Genomic DNA, 26,573 nt, shown 5'->3' on the forward strand with positions numbered 1-26,573 from the left:
GGGTGTCAGATAAGATTTAAGCCATTCAAATGAGAAACTAGAGAAGTAAAAAAGGCAGGTTTCTATTAACTTCGTTTTGCAGAATTCCTCAATTCCTCTCACGTAATTCAGGAGCTTGGTAAAAGAAAGCTCTGTAGGAAACCAAAGGTGTCCCTGGTTCTAAGGGACAGTGGAAAAGAGTCTTGGCTAAGTGAGAAGTGGGATGGTGGTGTTTCAGGATCCCTTTCAGAGGTGGAGACTAAGGATGGCATTGCTGCTGGAGGTGTAAAACAGCCCAGGCACCCCTGGCCAGCCAGAACAAGCCCCACATCACTAATTTATGTTCCCTGTGACGGGTGGGAGAAATTCAGCTTCACTGTGAAATGCAAAACTTCTACAAATCAAACCAGCAAATTCACACTTAAATCATGTATTGAGTTTCCAGGACAAACCTTTATTAGCAGGAACACAGGAAAGACTGAATAGATTAAACTTTGTTGAAAACAAGTCAGAGGTAGAGAAGAATTTCAGCTTTATACTTTAATAGTAAATATAGCTATGTCTCTTTAGGAGATGTTTAACCATACCTAATGTTACACACTTACCATACAATATCCATACACGTGCAAATTCTTGAGGTAAGATTCTGTAAGAATTGTATTGTTTTCTCTAGGATAACTTCAATACCTCAATGGCACCTTTGGCTTTTTTGGTTCACCTCTCACTTAATACTAGCTTTATAATTACTGCTTTTTTTCCCCTGCAGGAAGACACTGCAAGAGAGCTGCCAGCATTTGACCCCTACATAATACTCTCAGAATCCCAAAAGAAACACAATCACCTTGTAACTCCTGTTCCTCCAGCAGCATCCCAGGCTGGTGCTGACACCACTCTTCCTTCTCTCTCTGTTGTGTTTAGGCTGGCACTTACTGATGAAAACTACCCCTACACTACAGCTGTTCTGGTGCTTCTGCTGCTCATTGTACTGTCCTTGTATCTGCTTTGATGTTGCTGTTCCCGTGTCTTCAGTGCAAGTGCAGTGGTGTTCCCAGCACACAGGGTTTTCCTAGAGCTTCTTCATTGAAGATTTCAGTGTCAGAGGCTTGAAAAAAGTTTTAAAATAATCCTGTCAGTACATACCTTGTACAGGCAAGTTCTTATCTGTACTCAATAGTTATGGATTCTCTGAACTATTTGTGTTGGTTTCTGTTACAAATATTGTTTTCTGTTACAAATCCTTTTTGTTGTTTTGTTGGGGTTTTTTTACTGAACCTTTTGTTACAACAGCATTAAAAAAGTACCATTAAATACAATGGAGTGTGATCTTTAATTACTCTGGCATTAGTGTGGGACTGTCTTTCTACTGTGTCAGAAAACCTTTAGTTAAACACCGATGCATTAAATGCACAGCAACTTATAGTTTAGTCCAGTGGGTAAAGAGAAGATAGTAGCCACCAATTCTATTTTAGAAAAGACTTTGTTACCAGCTTTGCCTTTTCCACTCTAGTTCACTCCTATTCCTTGGATTTCCTTACCTTATTACAATAGGGACATTCACCAAAGATGACATTGAAACTCTGTCTGCTGGTAGGAAGGCCTTGTAGCCACTGCAACACAAAGAAGTGGAACAAAAGTCACATTGGTTTCATATCCAATTTAAGAACCATCTATGAATTACCAGAGTTCAGCTGATGAGCATCTGACAGGGTGCATTCAAAGTCAGAGGGTAGATCCCTTTCCCAGGGAGCTCATGCAGGAATGGAGGGTGAGAGGACAAGCGGAAGCACAGCGACTTCCATACTGCTCCCTATGGGCTTTTACTTCATGCAGAATTTAGGTGCTCAGTGCCTGTTGTATAGAATATTGCAGTTGCTGAGCAGTTTGTCCCATTGGTCACTTCACCTCGTAGAGACAGGCCTGGTGGAAGGGCTGCCCACAGCGAGGATCATCACACACTTGGTCAGGCGCGCTGCCGTCGAGCCGATAGGCGTAGCAGATCCCACAGTCCTGGGCAAAGTCCTGGGGACACAACAGCTTTAGCTCACACTGCAGCTGGAGGGAAGGGATGGGCTGCTAACCCACAAACAGGTTCACTCTTGTCTCTACTTTTACATTTTTTGTTAGCTGGAATTACTGGTTTTGCCTTTAATACATATATCTTCATGCCTTAATGGCATAGAGTGACACTGGGCTCCAGGTGTACAGGACTTGACTAGGTGATATTTCATCCCCCCACTGAATTACATCTAGGTCAACAAGCATTTTCATACTTTTGGGCACTCTTTTTTTATTAACCACTATGATTTGTCATTATGATTTGATATTAGACACAAACCCTCAGTCAGATTTTAATTTAGAAACTTTACGAGTGGAAGCAAAGCTCGTAATCCACTGTTAAAGCATTGTCAAAAATGAATTCCAGTTTGTTTGAAAAGCACCAGTATTTGGATGGCCTCTTGTCCCCTCTAAGCAGCTCTACCTAATTAAAACTGAAGTCATCAACATCCATAACAGGATGTTTGGATTTTCCACATCTCATTAGCTACTCTGGAACTTCTGCTTTTTCTTTTAATAGTGGAGCCTGTTATTAATGGCCTCACTGCTATGAAGGCCACAGGGAAGTGTGCACCTCTAATCGAAGGTTAACAAGCTCTGACACCTGTTGCTTGAAGTTCAGAAGTCCTTGTGACAATGCATTAATCCAATTACCTCTCTTTTAAGTCCCTGATTATCCCTGGCTCTTAGAAAGTGACCATTTAAATGTTACTTACTCAGCAATAACGACTGATCATCAACCAAAACCAACTTACGCTTTTCTCCAACACTGCACGAGATGGAAAATCAATTTCTAGGAGCTCCCTCAAGTTTTGTAACAAACTGATTTCCGGATTCCTGCAGGTGGAAGAAGGGAGAGAAAAGTCCACACCAGGGATGGCAAACACCATTTGAGTTTACAGCTTGCTTTACTGGAGACACTCACCACAAGTGCATGTTGTTGTTGAGTTTAGCTCTCAGAGGGTTCACTGCTGCAAACACCAGACAGGAATAATGACATTACCCCAGTGAACCTCCCACATTTCAGCTAGGGATTGGATCAGAGATCTGAGTCCAGAGGAGAAACAAATGGAATTTGCTGCCTTACCATGATCTGCTCCAAGGAAATAACACTCTGGAAGCATGTTTGGATGGCGAGGATCTACCTCTATGCTCACTGAGACATTGTTCCCTGCAAGGAGAAAGCAAGGCCATGGGGAAGCTTGGCAGTCAAGGATTTAAAAATGGAACCTCTTTTTTAAAAGCAGTTTGGGTTTCATTAGGATAAATAATAACAAAGTTGGGAGGTACCCAAATGATTGTACAAAATATCAGTATATATCAAATATTTACATTTCCACAGACTGTAATTAAATATAGCAACTGATTAAAAAAGCCTGCCAGGCTTGCATTTCTTTTAGACTTGGCTTAACCTTGACACTTACTCAGAAATAAACCTAATCAACTCGAGCTAGATGACAAAATCCATCCGAAATCTTGGTGAAACTTTGAAGGTAGTAACTTACTAATTCATCTTTCTTTTCTATAGTCAAAAAAAAACAAGCCCAGGTAAAGCACAACCTTTTCTGTAATTACAAGCTGTGTTAGGCTTTCCCTCCTGGAAGAGGTGGGAATGACTAAAATCAAAGTTCAGTTGTAGCTGAAGGTTCTCTCTGCCCAACAACAAAAGGTTCAAAGTCCCATCCTACCTCTGCTCAGTTGCTCTGAGGCTCTTTGAGGCTTTTCTTTCCTTTTCCTTGGCCTGTGACAAAGTGCAGCAGGACCAGGACAAAGCTCCCCTGACTGCACACAAAGGGGTGGTTGACCCACATCATTCCAGCCACTTGCTGAACTTTTCCTGTCCTTCCCTCCAGCTCCTTCCTCCCTCCCTCTCTCCCTCTGCAGCTGAACCCTCTGGCTGCAGCTTTCAGGGACAACTTGTGTCCACTCTGTGTTCTCACATTTCTACAATTTGCTATTGGTGATGTGGATTTCAGCTAAAAATCAGCACTTTTCTGTCAAAGATAACATCCCCCCAACATTTCCAACCTCTGACAGTGGCAATTCCAACTCCTTATCATATATATAATTACAAAATTCCTTATCCTATGTATATTAAGACCTTAAAATGCTAGACATCAGAATATAAACTGAGGTACATTTTCAGGTGATTAACAGGGAAATTTCCTCATTTCCTCTCTTTTATTTCTTTGTCCTTTCCACTTGCCTCCTTTAACCCCCTTTTCTCCCCTTGGACTGCACTCTAATATTCCTCCCACTCCAGGATAGGATGAATCTAAACTCTAAAAATCTGGAATTTGTGATTGAGGTAAGGGCTTCACCTAAGCTGATCTTTTACAAATACTGATTTTTCTAGAGTTACATGCAAGTGCTCCACTGTTGACATTTCCATGTTCATAATTTACAAATACATAAGGTTTTCATGCAGAAATTTTCATTTATCTGACACCAGAAAGTTGTAATGAATTTCCCAAACAGGTTCAGTGTTCTGTGGAAAGTTATTTTTTAAATACACGAAAGAAGAGTTCTGTCTTTGGTTTTAAGTGCTGCCTTTCCTTTCCCAAACTCAAACTAGCACCATCAGATAAGCCAAGCAAAACAAAACAGCACCCTGAGTTTTACTTCTCAAATCCACTGTATCCTTTTAAATCTTTTCCTACCTATTGCAATTCTTCTGGTTGTAGCACTCCGTGTGGGATTTTCTGGCTCAAGCACCCATGTCTTCCCATCGATTTCATCCAGGGCATCCCAGAATTCCTTCAGCGACTCCAGTGCTGCCAGGAACTGATTGTAAATGTCTGTTAAGGAGTTCTAAGAAAAGAAGAAATGTAAACAGATTTCATTGACTTTCCACCAATGGCTGAGACAATATTTAAAAAAAAAATTCATTTAAGGAGTTTTAAAATCAATGTGTGTGTCCCAATGTATCATGATAGCATAAAACATGGAATATCACCTGACATCATGATCATTATCTCAAAATTAAGCAGTATAAAAGCAGGTGCTCAAGATCAGCTTTCAAATCCTGTAAATAAGGCAAGAGAAGGAGAAACCATCTAATAAGCAGAGGATTACACATGGGGGATTTCAATATTTGAGAGGGGATTACACGGAATCAGAAATATCTTTCATTAGATAGGATGATATACAGGACAACAATCTAAAAGAAATCTTTTGAAACCATCAGTGGGCAAAAAGAACTATTTCCCCAGGAAAAGACTTCTGCAAGAGGAGAAAAGACTTGGTGGTCAAGTGAACCTTTTCAAGGTGCAGATGCCCAGAGAGGACAAGATTTCAGATACCCCAAGGTCCAAAAGCAAAAGCAAATTAAACATTCTGCTCTCAAAGAGACATCTCCCTATAAATAATACAAAATATAGAAGGAATGGTTTCCTTTAACCTGTAGTGATTAGGTTATTCCTTTCTCACCTTGATAAAAAGCAGCAAATTATCTGAGTGTTCTCAGATGAAGAAATAGGATTTTTCTCTGTAATAACTCTTTATATTTTGTGCATGTGTATTTTAGAAAGAAACGGCATAGCTCAGAAATAAAATGCTATATTTTTTCCTGCTGTTGTTAAATTATATTAAAGTAGGAAAGCACCTAAGCAGAAAAGTGTGAATTCTGCCAATCTCAAAATGTAACGCTTATTATCTTTAAAAGCATTTTGTTACTTTTATAATACCTGAAGTGATATAATAGTGTCAGTCACTTAACCACATCTTAGAGTATAGTATCTTCATCTTAAGTACTATTATTTCCAGTATTTTAATAATTTTCACACAGTCCTGAAATGTGATCTTTTGTGCTCTGATGACACTTAAATTAATAGCATAATTTTCTGGTACTTGCAACAGTTGCTTTCCATTTTGATTTTTTACATTTTTCTATATCACACACAGATAAATCCTCTAATAATCATTTTTATCTTTATCTTCCGGGAATTCAAAGGGTTTCACTAGAAAAAAGAAACATCAAGGGATTATAACCCACAGATAAGTTTTAAAATCCAATTAATTTTAATACTAATTGTAATTTTTCAATGATGTTCCTTAAAAAGGTAGTTAAATCTTTTTTTTTTATACACTGTTCATTTGATCTTATTTGCATGCTTCACTGATGTTGCCAGCTGTCTCCTGCTATATACATAAATGCATCTATAGCTATTTAAATACATCACCTGCTTGTCATGCAAACCATGAAAACTCCAAGATTCCTTTTTATCTGGTTAACCAACTAATTTTTGGTCACAGCCCAACACTTTTAGAGCAGCCTGAGATTACACTTTTCTTTGGTCTGGACTACACCAAGACCATTGTTAATAATGTCAAACAGCAGAAACTGTTTCATGGTCCCCTTTGTACAAATGAATTAGGATTTGTGTGAAATACGCCAAAATTTTTTGGAAGATAGGAATTTCATCATTCAGACTGTCAATGCTGCTCACCCCAACTCTAAATGCACTCACAAAAGCACACTGGTGCCTCCATCCTCCATAAACACACAGCTTTGATGGGTCCTCAGCAAACTGTGACCCCAGTGTCACCTCTGTGTTATCAGACTCCATGGATCCCTCATTCATTTCAACCACTGACTTTGTCCAGGGAAAATCAGGTACTCTGCACCTCCCTGTCTCCAAGGGGAACACACCTTCTCTTCCACCAGGAAAGTCTCATGTAGCTTCTCAACATTTTTATTTCCATTTCTATCCTCTGCACTCTCATCTCTATCTCATCCTGGGTACCTCCTCATGCCAATTCCTTCTTTACTCACTTTATTCCAATTCAAATGTTTTCCCAAGTTCACCCTTATTGCTCATACACCATTTCCTCCAATCAAAGAAATAAGAAAGAATGGGAAAAAATGTCACTCTACTCTTGGTTCTTATTTCTAGAGCCACAGAGGCTGGAAAGAATAAAGAGAAAATCCCGAGTCTGTGCCTGCCAAAAAACCAATGAAGCCTTTCAGGAACTTCTAAGAACTGCTGTAGCCTATGTGGCTGTTCTGCCAAATTTCAAGCATCTGCTCCAAATCCTCGATGAACTAAATAGTAATCAAATGGTAGTAAAAAAAGTTCTAATTAAGGTAAATACAGAATGATTGATTGCAAATTATTTTTTAAAAACAGATAAAAATTCAATCTTTATTCTGAGATTTTTTTGGCCTACAATTCATCCTAATGCAAAATTTGCTTATCCAAAATTAAAACAACTGCAAAGCCCCCTAATAGGAAAGGTGAAGTAGCCTAAACTATAGGTGCCATTACCTGCTTGCCCTTGATGAATTCATAACTAAATACATTTTAATAAAGCAAACAGTCATTGAAGGGAAAGGGGATCACCTAAAGAATTTATGATTCCTTTGATTTGTTTGGAAAGAGTTTCTCATCAACGGTAGTTAATGATTTCCCCTCCCCTTAACAGAAATCAAACCAAGACACAAGACTGAAATCTTTATAAAGTGTCTTGTCAATCATCTTCATTTTCTGCATTTACAGCTGATACCTGTGAGGTTCCTTTGCAAAGAAAAAGCAAAATTATGATGCATTTTATTGTGCTTTCATCTGAATAACCGAAGAAGAATAATCTCATTCCCACCACTCCACCTTCTGCACCTTGCATTCCTGTTTCGTTGCCGGCTGCAGCACGACCTCATTAGTCATTAATTTCCACTCTCATGACCTTCATGTAGCCAGCCAGGTGGGCAATGGTCAGTATGGAAACCTCACCCTGACATGAGACGCCCTGAGCCTGCAGAACTGCACTTACAGCGCGTGCTAAAATTGCAGACAGCACATTTATCTGGTTCTTTAGAAAAAAGGCTATAACAGAAATAAGTAGATGTTCTTGCACTTGTCATTGAGAAGCACTCTGCATTTATTTGGCACTTAGAACAGGAGCAGCAGCAGCAGCATTGCCCTTGGTGCTGATTTCTTACTACTCTAAAACGTCTCCTCTGAGCCAGAATCCACTGGCTGTTGCTGCTCATGCTGTGAGACACCTGCACTGGCTACTGGGCTTGTCATGACGCACAAAACCCCACCATCTTCAGCTTGACATTGTGCAAGTTATAATTATTCATCCAAATGAATATGTCAGAGCAGCAGCAGCAGACCTCTCATCAGAGCAAAAGAAAAATACATCAAAACATTATCAACCCAGCAGGAAGACAGGGACCATAAGGAAAATTACCCATTTTTAATATGGATGCCATAAAGCCATGTCTATTATTATACAGAAGGGGGGGGAAGAAGAAGGAAAAAAAAAACCCAACAACCTCTCAAGTTTAAAATCCATGAGCCTGAAATAGGCAGCAGTATACACAGGGGGTGGGAAAGAAAAATCAATTACCTGCAATCTATTTATATTTTCTTTCATAGGAGTTTGTATTCTAATGGTACGGTTGCACCAATTTAGTTAAGTCATGTCAATTTATACTTTAAAGACATAATATTAGAAGTTTAAGACCAAATGGTACCAAAACATCATGCTATTTCACTAGAGAAGAGGTAGAGCATGTTCTTTTTCCCTTTTAGGAGCCAAAATTTTCATGCTCTTGAGTACCTGCTGAATTCTGCTACCAGTGGTGTTGCAGCATTATCTAAGCTTAACCCGTATTTTATCACGGTGTGAGGGCTGCTCGCCGCAATGATTTCCACACATTTGGAAAATAAACACAATTTACACAATTACCAAAGCCATTTGTCCCCGCAAGTGTTGGGTTCAGGTCACCCACACACACAAGGTCAATTTGCAAAGCCTACTGTACAGCTAAAGTATTTCTGTCTGCTGGTATTTGGTTCAGGATTAGAGCAGGCTCTCTGCAGCTGGAATTAGTGTCTCATGATTTCAAAATGGGCTCTTCAGTTACACACCAACACCTTTTGTTCATGCTTTGAAATAGTCCCCAGGTAATTCTAACTGTAAAAAGATTTTAAGCATCAGAGTGTTGCATTTCTAACACTGGATTTTTCCTTGGCTGTAGTGCCAATATCAGTATATCCACCCCCATTTTTAACTTGTCAAAGGCTGCTCCATGTCATGTTTTTCCAGAACATTTTATTAAAACACAAGTCCATCTTTAAAATTACTAACAGCAAACACAGAGGAGTCACTGTCAGGGATGTTTGAAATGTTGTTAATTTGAGGCAACATAAATTGCAAGGCTGTAAAATTAATAAAACGCTCTTGAAAGTATGTATTAAGCTTGAGGTTAGAAACAGCACTTGAAATCCTGACCAGTGTGTATGGACTCCAGTAGAATTTAAGGGAAAAACAGCTATTTAAACTGTTCCAAACCATACCAGAGAATCAAAACCTAAAACTACATAACTAAATACATTTGTCATTTGCAATTCTTGATTCTGGCAGTTATTTCCTCTCAATATTAGTGGGTCTGAGGTGAGACACAGAACCTTGAGCTCCGTGGAAAAATTATATGCCCGGCTCATCCTGCTGCAACTTCCCAGCCATGTTCCCTATGAGAATTTAGTATTTATTGCTGGGTAGAAATCCTTGTGAGAGTTAGAATTATCAGATGCTATCATTTATGTAAAATCTATTTTCCTGATTAAAATGAAATTAAATATCAATTACTTTCTACATATAATTCAAATAAACTTGTATCTAAGGGGTCACATTTAAATTCATTTAATAAAGCCCACATGGCTCTGTTCAGGAAGAAAGGTATATGAAATTATGGGAGGGACCAACAAAAGATAATAGCTTGTAGTTTTTCATAGTAACTATATCAGTTAAACTAAGAAATCAAAATTTTATTAAATACTTTCCTGTTGTTCCTTTGATTATAGCTGGAAAAGTTTTATTAAGTTATGAAAACTCTATAGGATAACAAACCAGGGGAAAGTGCAGGATAACCAACTCCTTTTTTCAATGTCTGCCAACTTTAGAGGGTACTCCTTTTCTAGAAGACAATAATTTTTTATACATTTCACTTCATTTTCACTTTCCCAGCATAATTCCTAGAGAATTTTCAGTCATATGAACAGCTTTGAAAAAACCCAACCAGCCAGGAATATCTCATGGCAAGGAAGATATTCAAGGTACTATGATAAGGAATATGGAGTTCAGTGTTATTACATTTTCAGGAGCATGTACAGAAATGAAATGCACATAGGGAGAAAAGCTGGAGTTAAAAACCAAAGCCCAACCCCTTGTTACCAACCCTGCATTGCATATATATTTTTTAGTAAAAAAAACTGCCTAGTCCAGCACTTACCTGTGGCATCCAGGAAACAGCAAATGGAATGGGAAAATCCACAAGGCAATCTGGTGGGTCTGTAGGATACTGAGGGAGGGAAAGAAAACACAGTTTGGGTTGGTTTTTTTTTCCTCAGTGATTTAAAGTCAGACTGATACTCAGCTGCCAAATTTGATAACAAAATATCAACACTTCAAGCATCTTGAGAATTTGGCTCTGAGAGGAAACAGTATGTAAAGCATTTTCAGAAATAGTTATGAATGTTAATTATCATTTAAAGAAGAAAGCTACATGTAAATGTTTCATATATCAGTATTTAGTAAAGGCATGAGAATAACAATTTTCTGTGTTCAGTGGTCACAAAGACACATTAAAGAAACCTTAAGACACAAAGCATGAAATATTTTTTTTAAATTTCTCTCAATTACCCACACTGAATAGATAACTTTAAAAAGCAAACCACTCTTCCATGAGTTAAGAACTAATTTTCATTGAAGCTAAACTATTTATTCTGATTGGCAACATTTTGTGTTTTGAAACTGAAAGCAATCTAGAATACTTAACTATTTAGAAAGAGATGAGTGAACATAGACCCAAAATTAAAACTAACCCTCATTCCAAACTAACATATATCAATAAGAAAAGTTTTTAAAAAGGGCTGTATTAAAAAAACCTGAAGCTATAAAAGGTTTGACAACTCCATGACACCTTAGCCTATTACAGTTACAATCAAATGTGTATGTCAGGAATTATCCTATTATTCTTTAGGACAATTTAAGCAGTTATTAAACAAAATATTTATATTGAATTTCTGAGCATGCAGCTAACTTTTTCTAGAGAAAACATTTTCACACCCCTTGCCAGAGCATTCAGATAATTACCAAAGTGTCTAAATTACTACACAACAGGCAAATCCTTGCAATGGCTTATTTGAAGCCTTGGGTGCTGAAATGCTCCTGCACTGATCTTAATCAAAGAAACACTGTAACAAAAATAAACACACTTTTATTCAAGCAGGTTATCAAAAGAAATGCCTCTCCAAAAAGTACTTCAGCCAAGTCTTTTCAAATGCAGTGTCTGGGTGTATGAAGGAAAATCAAATTCCCATGTCACCAAAACCACGTTTCACACACAAATTTTGTCTGGCAAGTTTAAATGCCAACATGGTTTAAAAAGGACAAGCAATTGATCCCTCATCATAACAAACACTTGAAAACAAAATGAAAAAGAAAGAGAAAAAAAAACCAAAACAGATTACTTGTTGCAACAGAAAAGTTAGATCATCTCATCTTTTTATTGCATACATCCTTAGTTGTTAGGTGGTGCTTTATTGTGCTATGAAGAGTATTCAGCTATTTTATTACTATAGAAAAACCCACACAGTTTGCACAAGGGCAGAAAAAAGGAATTTCCATTCCCTCAGGACAGTGTTAAGGCTGAACAGAACCAGCCAATACACAAGTGTCTGTGTTTGACCATGGCAGCTGCTTGAGAAAAATTAATATTGCACTGTAATTTTTTCTGCATTTTCATACTTTCAAACAGTTAAAATACTTTACTTCTGTTGTCCTAGGAGCAAAAAAACCTTAGGGCAACAGGCTGCACCTAATTTCTAGTGTCACACAAAGTATGGGAGAGCAGGTCCCTTATAAACAACACAGCTTGGTTAATCTTGCATATTAAATAGACCATAATTGTACTTCCTGATGGTTTCTTTTCCATCAATGTATTTAATAACAGACTGACTAGCAAATTAATTATGCACTCATTACTCTGTGCATGTAGAATAGTTTCACTCTTTTTAAAAATCCACTCGAGCAACACTCATTTCCAAACAGTATTTTTCCTCTCCTTTTCCCCCTCAAAGGTAAAGCTAGCTCATCTTAGGTAAGACTAAAAAACTTCTGGTTTTTAAAGGAATTTTGAATGCCTGTGAAGGTGGAATTTCATTTTACATGCCCACTCCTCATGCTTTCAAGATTGTAACTCCAGATAATGGACCACAGATAGTCCCTAACAACAACATCCAGACACTTTTGGATCCCTTTTTCCCCTGGACTGGTTTTCTGAAGAGAACAGTTATTGCCATGCAATTGTCATCACAGAGCCTGGATATTCACAGTCTCTGATGAGAGATTTATGCTTTGAAATAAGACATTCTATGAAGAAACATTGCAATTTGAGTTCAGTGATAAGTACCAGGAAGAATTAAAATTTTTCTGTTTCTGCAAATACCATGGGTTTGATTTGCAAGTATTGTCAAAATTAGACATTTATTTAGATTAAAAAGAAATAATTTTTCTGACTGACTTCAGTTTTTCATAAATCCTTACATCTCTGACTTTAACAGTAAGACTTGTCAATAAACAACCCAACATCCTCTAATCCTTGTTCTATGCACAGTCTCTGGATGGAGTGATAATGAAGGAAAGTCTCCCAGATGGCTTTGTCTGTAATCCAGTAAAGTGAGTGCAACATCGAAGTGTTTTTTCTGTGATACACAGTTGCATCTTACACATAACCACAATCCAATATTAATTTTAAAGTACAGTTAGTCTGAAAACTCTCTATAAAATTTTTTTTTAACTGCCCGATTACCTTGCAGAACAGATACACCAACAAACAAACCGACTCTCTGAAATCCTAATGAATGAAGAAAAATTGGTTTTATTTCAGGGAAGCCTCAAGACATTTTGTCCCACATCAATTTACCTTTGAATTTAACTTAAGAGTGATGAGATGCTGTCGACCACAAGAGTCTTCAGCTTTTAACTTGACTGTGCTCAGCCCACTGTCCACATAGGCCACTCTGGAAGGGAAAAGAAAACTTAGAGTCCTGCAAGAAGTGCAATTTGAAAGGTTTGCAATACTCTGATTAGTCTGTTACGAATATTAATCAGAAGAAGTCCTACATGCCAAGCATTTCTGCTGCTCCAGATTTACTGCTGTTAATACACCAGTCTAGTGCTTAATGCAGCCATATATCTCTGGGTTATTTACAACGTGTGTCAGGGCTCACGCTGTGGTCAGTGAGCACCGTGTTTCAGTTTTCCATCACTGGAACCTTTGACACACACAGCATGTTCCTGTCAGCCTCTACTTATGTACACATTAAACTTCCTGTCAAATCTTTGATCCATTTCTGCAGTTTCTTACTCTATGAGACTTTTATGCTCTTGATTTGCTTTTCTCTTCAATGAAGTTCTCTTTTATTATCAATACTATTATTGTGGGGAATTCAGTGCATATTGGTTCATATTCTGAAATTGATTTTCTGCAGAAAATAGTACCCAAACAGGTACAAAATGAGTTATTTATGATGATTTCCCTTCATTTCATGACAGTTTTACACCATATTCATACACCCTAGCAAGCAGAAAGTACATACTAAATGTGAATAAGTTTTAAAACTTCTGACATAATCACTGACTCTTTGCTTAAGATGTCACTGCTTTGTGCCTCCCACCACAATGAAAATGGATACAATTGTAAAATATATTGTACTCTAAGATGGATTCTGCTAAGAAGCTTCAACAATTGCCAAAACAGCTGAGACTTCCCCATATATTTAGCAGTAAACTGGGCATGTGGATATTTTGCCATTTTTACTATGTCATTCCTGTGTAAAGATAAAAAGCAGTCCAAGATAATTGCACAACTTATCACCCAGACTGATGGGAAGGCCTAACAGAGTTCAGAGAGAGCACCTGCTTGCTGGCCTAAGTAACATTTATTTTTTTAAACCATTACATACTAGAAAAACTCAAGTGAAACTGGCAACAGAGTTGTAGAGGCTTGTGGAAGAAAAAGTAGATGTACACCAAAGGGGTACACATCCCTAGGAAGGAAGTGAAAAGAAGAAAATTATCTACATAGATGATATGTAGATCCTCAATATGAGGGAACTGAAAAATACAGATGGAAAAGGCAGTAGTGTTAGTCAGAAGGGGGAGAGAAAGATTATTTCATGTTTAATGCTGATTAATGCAATATTAAAGAGACCTGCAGATTTCTAGGAGCATTTCTCCACAACAGCTGAAAGACAGACAAGTCTTGATAAAAGTGTAATTCAACTGGAGTCAATTAAACTTGATATCTTTAGCAAGAATTAGAGCATTCCTCCTCTAACTGGGGGAAAAAATAATTACTCCTGCTTTGCTCCAACTTTACCTCAAAAGTGCATGTTTTATAAAAGTGAGAAACTACCTCCATCCCACTCCTCCATCTACTACTTCCTGGGGTGGGGAATTCCTAAGACACAGCATAGATACTGCAATAAAATATGCAGCAGTGTCCACAGCAGCACTGGTGCCTGCAGCACTGTGCTGGGAAGTTCCACAGCAAAGAACAGAAAAATTAAAGGGATGCTGCCAAGGGGTCTGGGATTTTAAATTACCTGTTCTAACATTCACCTTGTTTGGACCACTTCAATCTTAATTTATAGGAAAAGTATGGATTATTTTAAAGTCACACATTTGTATAAACACATAGGGAATTGTTTACATAGGTGATATTTCAGTTACACAAACTTTTATTCCTCTGTAGGCTCCATCATTTTATCACAATAAAAAACAAATGGAATCAGCATAAGGATGGAAAGCTCAGGTAAACCACTGAAGTTCAGCATGACACACAAATGACGCAGAGCACAGGACCAGGCAGGATTCCCAAGGAAATGGAGAAAGCAAGAGGAGAAGGTACTTTCTATGAAAAAAATGGGAAGGTATCAAGCACAAGAGCTTTGAGAGACCGTGACCCACACCATGGACTTAAGAAGTACTGGCAGCCTTTATGAATCCTCATGAGGGTGATAAGAGACCTACAGGTGTTTTACAGCTGATGATTTACCTTCCCAAGACACTGACACTGACTCAACCACCCTGATTAAGGGATAGAGCCTTTCCTGCAACTTTACTACTGCAGAAGTATCTCTGTCCCATCCATATCCTTAATTTTTCAGCTGGATTTGAGTGCAGTCACCCTCCAGCATGACCCAAAACTTGCTAGGAATAAGTAAATACGGGGTACACAACAAGCAAGCGTTTTTTTCCTAAGAAAAATCCTGTTAAATAAAACTGGAGGCTGCTCCAGGGGTGAGCAGTGATTGCTCCTCACTGCCAGCACAAAAAGCAGGCAGTTCTGTGCTGAAAGATCATTGCAGGATGTTCTTAACTGACATGCAAATAAGCATCACCTACAACTCAAAATCAGTCTCCGTTAAGAGGCTTTCTTACAGAGTCACTTTAGTGTTAAAAGCACTCTGAAATCATAGGTGTGACTTGCTAATGGACTTCAAATTGCCTATCTAGGTTATTCTCCTTCCAAGTCAGAGTAAACCTGATGGGATTCCCTATGTGCCCTAGTAGTTTGATTTAGGACTGACTTCCCCAGCCCTTTTTCAAGATTTTGGGGTTTTGGAGGTTTTTTTTTTGCTTTGTTGGTGTTTTGGTTTTTTCCATTCTGGGAGAGTAAGCATAATTGAAAATTTATTTCCCATGTGTTTAAGAAATTTTAACTAATATTCTCAGACTTGAGCCTGTGAAATTTAAATAGAGTATGGCAAAACTATATACTTAATAATGGCAATCACTGACAAAAACTTCAGCTGAATTAACAAGGGTGTTTCAAATCTTTAAATAAAACTGGGCCTTCAAAGCAAATTCCCACTTAATGTTAATCACATGCTGTTTATCTATATACAAATCAGGTGAGAAAACCCAAAACTGTCCTTACACCTAAGGCTTCTTTATTTCATTTAGCAAAATCTACACTTGTTAAAATTTGGGGTTGAGAGTTTTTTTTTTTAATTGCCCCCTTCACTCATGCATTTTTTCAGTAAATTTACCTTTCTGTGGATTAAATATTAAATTCTTCTGCCTAAGGAGATCCTTGCGCTGTAAAGAGCAGGTTCTTTAAAAATTATTATTCTAAAGGAAGTATGAAATGTTTTTATGAAAGCATAAAGGTGCACAATGATCAATCACAGCCTAAAGGAATAGTCACAACCAGCTGTACAAAGCAGGGAAAAAGAGAACTATAAATATTAACATTAAATATGTTTAATATACCAATAGTTTATAGGTGAAAGAAGAATTGATTTCTCAGTGGTGTATCACCTTTCAGCTCAGTTATTTGAGACAGAAAATATCCCTTCAGTTGATACAGGTTTGTTGGGTGTTTTTAATTTAAAAACAAAGCAAAATCAGTTTCTGAATAGGGTAAATGAACAGAACAAGTACATTTGATGCGTTCAATTCACAAATACAGAAGAAGAATTGATATTCTAAAGATGCTGTTTGTTAAGAAATAAAATAATCATACTTATTCCAGCCCAGTATTTCTAGATCTCTGACAAGACAGGAGTAGTATTCGGGAGGCCGTGGAATGTGCAGGTCTTGTGTGTTCTTTAAAGCAATTTCCTGTTTAAAAGAACATTAAAAACATCGTTAAGAGCAATTTCAATATTTTTGCATCTATTTAGCCATGTGATTTTTGCAATTCATTTGAAAATATTAAGCTTATGTAAAATTAACTGTACACTGCATTTGTTTTGTTATAGCCTCCAGCTAAAGCAGACAAAGAAGCTGTTTGGTAAATTACTTCAGATACTGGTAATGAAAACATCTGCAATTTAAAAAAACCCCACAGATGTTGACAACGTAGTCTTCAGATGCAAATATCAAATGTGTCTCTTTTTCAGCTAATAAATTTGAAGTCAAGCATCTTGACTGAAAGAACATTTCAAAAGAAGGTTCTATTAAGCCCACAGCTGTCTCCTGGGCTCCACTGCCACAAAAGACAACACATCTATGAAACCCCCATATTTTATATATATGTAAACTTTATATAGCAATCAAAAAACAAAATCAATTTCTCAGTTGTGAGATCATAGGATCCCTTAGAGTAAGTTTTGGTACAATCATCAAGTATGTAGCAATGTCTCAAAAAGAAATTTTTATCAGAAAGGTAACGTTACAGTGAAAAACAAGCCCAAACCATGTGTTTCAGTTGTCTTGTGCTACTTATTCTTTAAAAGTGCTTTAAAATTAAAATTGAAACTATGCTTAGGGAACACATAAATTTATGACATTTAGAATACAATTATTAATAATTTAAAATAAAAAAAAATTAAATAAAAATATAATTTATAATAAGACAAGCTTAACAACCATTCCTGCCCAGTTCTCCCACACTTTCTTCTGGTTTTACTCTCTGCACTGAGGGTCACTATTTTGCTATTTTGCATCAATTATGCTTTCATCTCATTCTCATTTTTTGAGTGCTTGTGTATGAAGGCAAACAGATTGGAATAACTATTGTGAAATATTCCAAAATAGACATTCTTATTTAGGCCTATTCCAAGCACAGGAGAGCAGCAGTGTAATACCAGGAGGTACTTTCTGCTGTTGTTTTGAACAATACTTCCTGTGTTTTATTCCTAAAGTTAAGTAGGTTGAATGAAGTATTCTTCACCAAGAATGCTCACAGAAAAATGTTTTACTAATAGACAAGAATTGCCAGTTTCATGTTGTTAATGAAAGGGTTTGCTACTCTTCAACCCCAGACTCGAAAAATTTTTAAAAGAAGAATAAACAGCAGCCTCTGAACTATTAGGAAAACAAAAAGCTTTCTGCTTTTATTTGTCAAGTTGTCAGGCAGGCGAAAGCAGCTTCAGCAATCCAGTGACTGTATAACCCTTAGTATTATTACAAGCCTGCTTTACCATCTGGACAATAACAGGAATTCCCAGAAAATCACTGTAAAGAAGATGCCTCTGAGAGCCCTTGCTGGGACTTTAAACTTTCTGTAGCACTCTAAGTTCCAAATAAACAGTCACTTAAAACCCTGAAGGATATTTATACAGATATTACATGAACAGCTAATACACAAAATCATGTCTTTAAAAAACCAAAAAAATAAACCCATCCACAAATCAATGCAACAGTAACCTGTAAAAAACTGGAAGTGAAAACCAAAGCTCTAAGAGCATCCCATGTCCCACACATATATTCTGCCACTTACCAAAACAGTTTTCAGTTCCACCATAAAACTGACAAGATCTGGGCAGCTGTGCAACCTCTGGAGGAAAGAGAGGATTAGCTCATTTTCTGCATTTCATAACTTCTAGTGCTTCAGCCCAACCGTTTTTCTGGTATTGTCAAACCAAACATTTAAAAGACCCAAGTGTATTCCACGTTTAAATTTTTCAATCACAAAAGAGAACTCCAAGGAAACTTTACTGAGCATGAACCATCCCCTCGGTCCCATCATGTGACATCACTCACTCATATTTATGAAAAGCATGTCCATGAGATACAGTGCTTCAACCAACACCCTGGCAAAGGTTCCTTCTTAGAAACAAAGTATTCTTTGGGACTGAAAGGATCCTGTATCCTCACTCTAGAGCTGCTTTTGGATACTGAGAAATATAGTTTAGATCCCTTGACTGTCTACAACACAGAATGAGCCAGGTCTATCAAGAATTAATGTGAATTCTCTTCTTTGCATTATGAACAACTTGTAAAAAAGTAAATACATTAAAAAAAAAAAAGACAAAATCTGTGTCTACTTGAGAGAGTACAAAAAAAATCCAGTAAAATGTCATCAGTCATTTATTAAAAATTGTTCTAGCCCAAACTAAAAAAAAAAAAAAAAGAATAAAGGTCGAATAAAAATAAATATTTACTAAATTCTATCAATTTCTCTTTCTATTTGCTTGTGAATCCTCAGGCATTTAAAAATAAATCTTGGTTCTACAATTAAAGGAGGGTTCTTTAACCCTTTTAGAATAGGTGTATGAGCACAAGCTTTTCAGAATCATTATGAACATTTAAGAATGCTTAATAATAACAATAGTATTTAAATAAGTGGTTTTAAACTTGTGTACCTGCTTTAAAACGTGCTGATATCCATGCAGAATCTTTTTCAGATGCCAGCTGCACTCTATCCTAGACAAACAGTATTTTGTACGAATTTTAACTTCACAGTATATGATTTTTAAAAGAGAGCAGAAAGCCTTCTACACACAACAGCACAACAGCTTCTCTTGAAAAAAACAAAGGAAGGAAACAATACTTCAAAACTGCTTTGAGTTTCATGTTCGAAGTTACTTAAAACTTCCAAATGTCACTGTGCCAAAGCCCATTAAAAATTAAGCATTTACCTGCAAAAGCCTGTTCTGTGCTGAAAACAACAACATAATTCTTGCAAGCTAGTGTGACTTCATAAAATACACTAATATTTAAAAGTGATTACCTGAAAATGTCAAAGTTACTTATAATGCAGTTTTAATTACCCAACCTAGAAAGTAATAAAGCTATGGAATAGTGCATCTGCTCCCAATTTGGAGCGGGCTGCTCTAGGCAGAGCTGTGAAATACAAAGTTCAAGGCTCATCCACGAATGTGGTTAGCCCCTTTCACCCCTTTTCCCACAGACTGCTGCCATAAACACAGAAATAAGAACAGGGCTTTTAAAGAAAAGTTGGATAATACAAATGCATAAATAGAACAAAGAGAAAATGAAGTTTAAAAGCTCTGTTAACCATCAAGTACATAATAGCTTGAATTTACAACTTTGCACTGAATTTTCTGCTTCCCAAATGGTGGTATATAAATGATTTATAAATATAAATTATATAAAAAGTACAATTTTTCCAAGTACATTGCTTCATGTATAAATATAACCAATTAATTTCAACATGTTTCAAAGTTAATTAACAACAAAATATTTTGATATAGGCAATGCTTATTGTCAGCATTTATTAACACTGATGCTGTGCAATTTTGTTGCAAGGCTAAGTTGAAATCAGTGAGAATTAATTAATAACACTGATATTGGGGAAAAATAATTTATATGCATATCTACTATTGAATTTATCAAAATAAACTTTGTTACATCACACTTAAAAATTGCTATAATAAAAACTCTCTTACCTTGCATTTTTCAGTTGAAAATCCACTGGTAGCAGTATCCTGATGTGGAAGTCTCTACCCTAGGAAAGTCAGAAAACAAAGATATTAGACACTTGTGGGAATAACTCCCCAACAGACCAGATACTAAGAATGAAACTTAGTCTTTTCTGTGTTTCATGAATATTATTCAGATTTTCTTTCTTTAGGGATAAAAAGCAGCATAAGTGACAGGTACAAATGAAGTTGATTTTTAATACTGAAGTTGAAATACTCTTGACTTTTAATTCACAATATTCAGTAAAAACTCTTCAGTACACCACGTTTCATAAAGCAAACATAACACCTTTCAGGAGAAGAATAAACATTATCCAAATCTGTACAAAACCAAAAACCCTAATTTAGTCCAAGTCATAATACTGTACATGAAAGTCTGTCTTCAACTCAAGTAAAAGTCAAAACAGACGCTTATCATAAAAGTAACTACACTAAAAAGAACCTTGGGCACTGATCCACAGCACATTTCAGCAGTTTTGCAAACTGTAAACAAAACCAGCCCCAAGTACACATACTTAATTTTTTTCCTGGGCCAGCTTCTAAATCCCACCTACTCGTATCTTCAGTACTTATTGAGGTCCTCCAGCTACTTTCTTACGGGATGATCAAAATAAAACTGAAATAGTCAGCCTGTGAAGCCCCAAAGCAAAGAGGGGCAGATATCTTAAAACTTTTATTCCAGACCCTGTCCCAGCTCAGCACACCTGGAAATAGGGAGTACTGGGTCCCCAGCACAAGCAAGGCATGGACAGCCTGAGGAGCTCTGAGGGTGATTAAGAGCTCAAAGCATCTCTCATGCCAGGAGAGCCTGGGGGAGCAGAGACTGGTTAGCCTGGAAAAAAAGAAGGATCAGGGATGGACTAAAGGTGGTACAGTCAGATCTGAGTGACACACACTGACAGAATGACAGGTGATGGGGTACAAACTGAAATACAGGAAATTTCACCTAAATGGGAGGAAAAAACCCTCAGGAACAGTGGAGGGGAGGGGGGTGTCAAAGACCAGAACAGGCCACCTAAGAAGTTGCAAAACCCAACTGTAAATGGCCTAAAGCAACCTACTTAAGGCAGAGGATCTCCAGAGGCTCTTTTCAATCTCAATGTCAACCACTTTTTTAACAATGCTAGTGGACACAGCCCATCTCTTTTGCCTTCTACTTGGAGGAATAAAGTCCCACGCTTTTTCTAAGTTAAAGCACACCTGTCCAGAGCTGTGTCTGTGTGATATTTTAAGGAGCCGCAGTGCGCAGTGCCAGTGATGGCAAAGCTGGGTCGGGAGCATCCTCCTCACCCTGCCTCAGGCGCTGCTCCCCTTGCACCTCCCACATCCCCAGGGACCTGCACCGCTTCAGCCAAAGCCTCACAAGTCAATGAAAGGAGGACACCCACCATAGGTCATTTACATCAACTTTTATCACAGGCCACGAAGGCGGGCACGTTCAACCCTGCCCCAAGATAACTTCTGTCAGCACAACAAACCCAGCCCAGGAGGCAGCGGGAAGCCATCCTCCGGGCAAACCCGCGGGACGGCGGCGGGATCCCTCAGGGCAGGGAAACGGCACTCCCGAATTCACATTGCCCGCGGCTAAGCCAGGAAGGGCTTCACCCTCAGGCGCGGCAGGGCGGGAAGCGCTTCCCCCTCAGAGCCAGCCGCGGAACGGCGGGACGCGCTCCCCGTCCCCAGACCCGGCAGGGCGGGAAGCACCCCCCTCTCCGCCAGCCAAGCGGCGCCTGGCCCGCAGTACCTGGGCGGTGACAAAGCCCTCGTAGGCGGTGCCGTGGCGATCCTGCGGCAGCAGCAGCGGGCAGTGCCGGAGCAGAGCCCGCGCTCCCGCCATCTTCCCGCCTGCCGCCGCCGCCGTTCGAACGCGAAGCCACGCCCCCGCCGGCGGGCGGCGCATGCGCCTGAGGGGCAGGGAGGGAGGGGCGGGCGCGTGAGGGGCGGCGCGCGACGCTGAGGCGGGAGCGCACCTGAGGGGAGAAGCGTGTCTCTGAGGGGAGAAGCGTGTCACTGAGGGGAGGAGCGCACCTGAGGGGAGAGCGCCTGAGGAGACGAGTACACCTGAGGGGGAAGTACCCGTAAGAGGAGGGTTGTGTGGCTGAAGGGAGCACACCTGAGGAGCGGGGAACGTACCTGAGGGGTGAGGGGCGTGTCACTGAGGGGAGCGCACCTGAGGAGTACATCTGAGGGGAGGGTTGTGTCGCTATGGGGAGCACAGCTGAGGGGAGGAGCGCACCTGAGGGGTGAGGGACTTGTCCCTGAGGGGAGCACACCCCAGGAGAGGAGCACAACTGAGGAGAGGAGCACACCTAAGGGAGTGTTGTGTCCCTGTGGGGAGTACGCCTGAGGGGTGAGGTGCGTGTCACTGAGGGGAGCGCACTTGAAGAGAGAAGCACACCTGAGGAGGGAGGACACCTAAGAGGAGAGTTGTGTCGCTATGGGGAGCACATCTGAGGGGGAGTACACCTAAGAGGAGGTTTGTGTGGCTGAAGGGAGCACACCTGAGGGGAGGAGCGCACCTGAGGGGTGAGGTGCGTGCCACTGAGGGGAGGAGCACAACTGAGGGGTGGGTTGTGTCACTATGGAGGGCACACCTGACGAGAGGAGCACCCCTGAGGAGGGAACACAGCTGAGGGGGAGGGTTGTGTAGCCATGGGGAGCACACCCGGGGAGAGGAGCACCCCTGAGGAGAGGGTTGTGTCGCCATAGGGAGCACACCTGAGGAGAGGAGCACCCCTGAGGAGAGGGTTGTGTCGCCATGGAGAGCACACCTGAGGAGAGGAGCACCCCTGAGGGGAGGAGCACACCCGAGGAGAGGGTTGTGTCGCCATGGGGAGCACACCCGAGGAGAGGGTTGTGTCGCCATAGGGAGCACACCCGAGGAGAGGAACACACCTGAGGGGAAGGTTGTGTCGCCATGGGGAGCACACCCGAGGAGAGGAGCACACCCGAGGAGAGGAGCACACCCGAGGAGAGGGTTGTGTCGCCATGGGGAGCACACCCGAGGAGAGGAGCACCCCTGAGGGGCTCGCGCACGGCGCTGAGGGATGCTCACCCTCAGGGGAGGGGCTGGCTCGTGGCGAAGGCGGGAAAGCCTGAGGGAGACACTGCCCCGCGGCTTCCCGAGCTCTGAGGGACAGCTCCCAGAATCGCCAGCAGCAGCCCTGGCTTCTCCCACAGCGAGGAGCGGCTTTTCCACAGCGCTGAAGGAGCACGGCTTCCCTAGAGCAGAGCCGGGCTTTCCTCCTGCTTTAGCATATCCTGAGGGGAGTGAGAAGCACGTCCTGGACTTAGTAAGGCCTAGCTATTAAGTAAGGATAACTATTAAGTAAGGCTTATAGTATTCAGCTGACTGTGTCATGGAGATTTTCATGCCACTCAGGGCAAGGGGTTACTCGATTGATGCATTTTTTCCTAGGAGTCAGTGTTTCCTGCCACAACACTTTTAGTATCATAAAAGCTTTTCTGCCCTCTCCCACAGGTGTTGGGATAAAAACCTTCCTCTCCTCTCTGGGTGGGCTGCTGCCAGGGCCTGTCAACCTCCCAGTGTTTGGGAAAACCTGAGGGGAGAAACTTAAAATTTCAGGGTTTATTGCACATGTTTCAGAAGGCATTAAAACTTTGCATATCACTGAGGCTGAGCATCATGCAAGACTCAATTTCTGCCCAAACAGGCATGTTTAAGAGAGAAAACATAGCTTTTTGCCTAATTAGATATATTTGAGAAAGAAAATATCATTTTATTAAGAGATAGCAAACTTACCACAGGCAGCTAAGAGGTGTGTGGCACGAGAAACTGTACCTGTGGGACAGGAGGTGGATTGAAAGAGAAATGAAGAAAATCACACAAATGTTTCCACCTGCAGCTAAATCCTGTTCCCTTAGCTCGGGTGACCGGTACAAGAGGATTGTATGGAAATAGAAGAGTCAAAAGCAGTCAAACCCTTGGCAGCTTTGTATTGTCGTACAGTCTATTGGAAATATACAAAGCACTAGGAGGCAACAGATAGGTGAAAGAGCCCCAAGATTTGACATGTAAACTCATCATAGTAAGATTTTCAGGAATATATGCTGATAAATTTACATTCTCGCCACTGTTTAACATTTTTTATACCTTGGTCCCTGGTGAGTTCCACACTTCCAGCAAACTATCAATGTACCTGAGAAAGACAGGTCCAGTTCTCTGCTAGAATGTTGCCCCACTCACCCTTTTCTGCTCAGGAAAACCTTGGACAATGCAAGATTGTTACCAATGCAAGAAACATTGAGTAAATACACGCGCGGAGAGGTTTTAAATACCACCGTGTTCAACCCCTCTGTAGTTTGCTCCCCTGAAGCTCTCTGTTCCTGTGCCTTTCAGTACCCAGCATGGCTCACCACGAGCAGTTAATCCAATGCTTCATAGTAATTTGTCTCCCTCATGTTATCTATTAATTTAATTTTGACCAAAACATTTCTCCTCTCGAGCTGTTTTCTCTCAGTATGCGTTGCACTAGAAATTACCTTATTTAATTGTGAAGTAGCTCTGTACTTTACCAGGTCCACTGATTATTTCTTAATTGCATCAAGTGCAAAACTGAGATCAGGGGGTTTTTTTTGTTTTTCTTTTGGCCATGTTTATCTGAGTCTCTGGCATTAAAAAAATGTCAAGTCACTTCAGCCAAGTGCAGTTATGGAGTAATGTATCTAAATAAAAATACTGTGAGATCAGAACCATCAAATATTCTAGTACTGGGGTCCAGAAAACATTCATCATCTTGCACTGTATATACTGCACAATTTTAAACTTTGTATAAAAATACAATTACTTGAAGCAGCATGTTACTTTGATCTGGCACACAGACCAGCATTTTTAGAACAGAAAAATTAAAAAGCAAGATCAGTGAGAAGCTGGGCAGAGCTGCTTCTCAAGGGAAAGGAGTACTGATCTGATCTTTCAGCCACAGGCCACATATACCAATTTAATTACAATTATTGTGTGGCAGAAGAATTATAATGGAGTATGTTATTAATTACTTGTCCATTCAAATATCATATTCAGCCAGTTAAGTCATCAATAAAATCATGACTCCAGTGGCAAAACAAACTGTGTACAGAGCAAACACTTGAAAGCATCAATTTCTGGGCTAAATTTTGTTAGTTAAGTTATCCCATAGTCGGAAAGAAAGTACATTCATCAGTCAGCATGCACATGCAACCACATTGAAATAATGTGGATTTTTTAAGAGCTGATTTATTTATTTAAGGATGTTACGAAAGGCAAGAAAATAACAGTGCATTGTTCTCCAGCATTAGTCTCTCCAACATAAAACAATCCATTTAAACCCATGCAAAATGGCTAACACTGTTATTGCTGTCCTTTTTCATAACTCAGTGTCATTTTCTTCATCTCGTCCCTAAGAAAGGACCTTTGCTGTGCATATCCCCACCTTTTTTTGCAAATCCCCTGAGTGACAGAATCTCATCCTAATCCCATTTCCATTTAGATGTTACAGGAAAGCATTGTAGACCTTGGAGGCAATAAGCAATCATAATGTAACGATAATAATATGTCTATGAAATCTGGATTTTAGAGCAGCAAATTGAAAAATTACAATAGTATTTCAAGGCACTGAAGGTCAATGTTACTAAGAGCAAAAAGTCATTGATCGAGTGTTCTCAAACTTTTCTAGTTTAGATTTTATTTTTTTTGATACAAAGCATCTCTATTTCAGAGAGCAGCACCTCTCTCCTGAGGTGATTCCTCATCTACCTAGTGGTCACACAATCTGGTTTTTTAAACAGTCGAAAAATTCCAGCCCTTATTAATTCCTAAAGGTAAAACACTATGTAAGAACCCATAACTAAATATATCAAAGTACTACTTCGAGCATTGTGCAGTTGTAGGGTTTTTTAATAAGGGCAAATTTGCTTCCTTGTGCCTCAAAGCTATTAAGTTGTACATATAGAAAACCACTGAAACTTAACTGAGGTCCTAGACAGAAAAAATAGCACTCCAACCTTGTTCTCAGCTACTTAAGCAGTTTTCCTCTGTTTTAAAGCATGTCTCAGACACACCAACAGCCATTTTTGGGACTACTTGAAGTTGTCTGTGACTAAAGCAGCAGGCCATGGTTGTTACCTGAAAAGGGTTTTTTTGGACTGCTGCTCCCCTGAAAGGCTCCCTGCTGTTGTCAAGGACAGCTGTGCTCTACCCTTCACCTTGTTCCTGGTGTTCCTGGCTCTGCAGCCTCTCCTCCCTTTATACCAGCTCTGGCTCCTGATCATGGGCCGGTTTGTTCACTGACCAAAAGCTAATGTTTTTTGGGTTTTTTTAAAATTCATTTTAAGGTGCCCTGGCTTGCTGAAGCT

At 39.6% G+C, this 26,573-nt stretch overlaps 2 protein-coding genes across 8 annotated transcripts in view; one reads left to right on the plus strand and one right to left on the minus strand.

Moving 5' to 3' along the window:
• The window catches only part of VRK2 (VRK serine/threonine kinase 2), a 37,699-nt gene extending 36,407 nt beyond the window's left edge, over positions 1 to 1,292 (plus strand). For 3 of the 7 annotated variants that reach the window (XM_085054202.1, XM_085054204.1, XM_085054205.1), the window contains one exon: positions 898 to 1,292. Coding sequence is in view for 3 of the 7 variants with exons in the window: in XM_085054205.1 (XP_084910331.1) it covers positions 898 to 912 (15 nt within the window). In the remaining 4 variants the exon portion in view is untranslated. Of the gene's footprint in view, positions 1 to 745 lie in introns of all 7 variants that reach the window. The other 4 variants (XM_085054206.1, XM_085054200.1, XM_085054201.1 and 1 more) reach the window with 2 other exon arrangements.
• Positions 394 to 22,114, minus strand: FANCL (FA complementation group L). The gene is made up of 14 exons (XM_085054207.1): positions 21,967 to 22,114; positions 20,190 to 20,248; positions 19,143 to 19,203; positions 18,278 to 18,334; positions 16,577 to 16,674; positions 12,968 to 13,064; positions 10,274 to 10,342; positions 4,695 to 4,845; positions 3,122 to 3,205; positions 2,960 to 3,005; positions 2,790 to 2,871; positions 1,882 to 1,998; positions 1,515 to 1,586; positions 394 to 1,081 (listed from the first exon to the last, which is right to left on the minus strand). Exons 1-14 carry the CDS (start codon positions 22,057 to 22,059, stop codon positions 1,046 to 1,048), a joined length of 1,122 nt encoding a protein of 373 aa, XP_084910333.1. The 5' UTR covers positions 22,060 to 22,114; the 3' UTR covers positions 394 to 1,045.
• Positions 22,115 to 26,573: the final 4,459 nt, after the last annotated feature.

Source organism: Lichenostomus cassidix, chromosome 3 (genome assembly GCF_008360975.1).
Source record: "Lichenostomus cassidix isolate B80296 chromosome 3, HeHo_3.0, whole genome shotgun sequence".
Taxonomy (NCBI): domain Eukaryota; kingdom Metazoa; phylum Chordata; class Aves; order Passeriformes; family Meliphagidae; genus Lichenostomus; species Lichenostomus cassidix.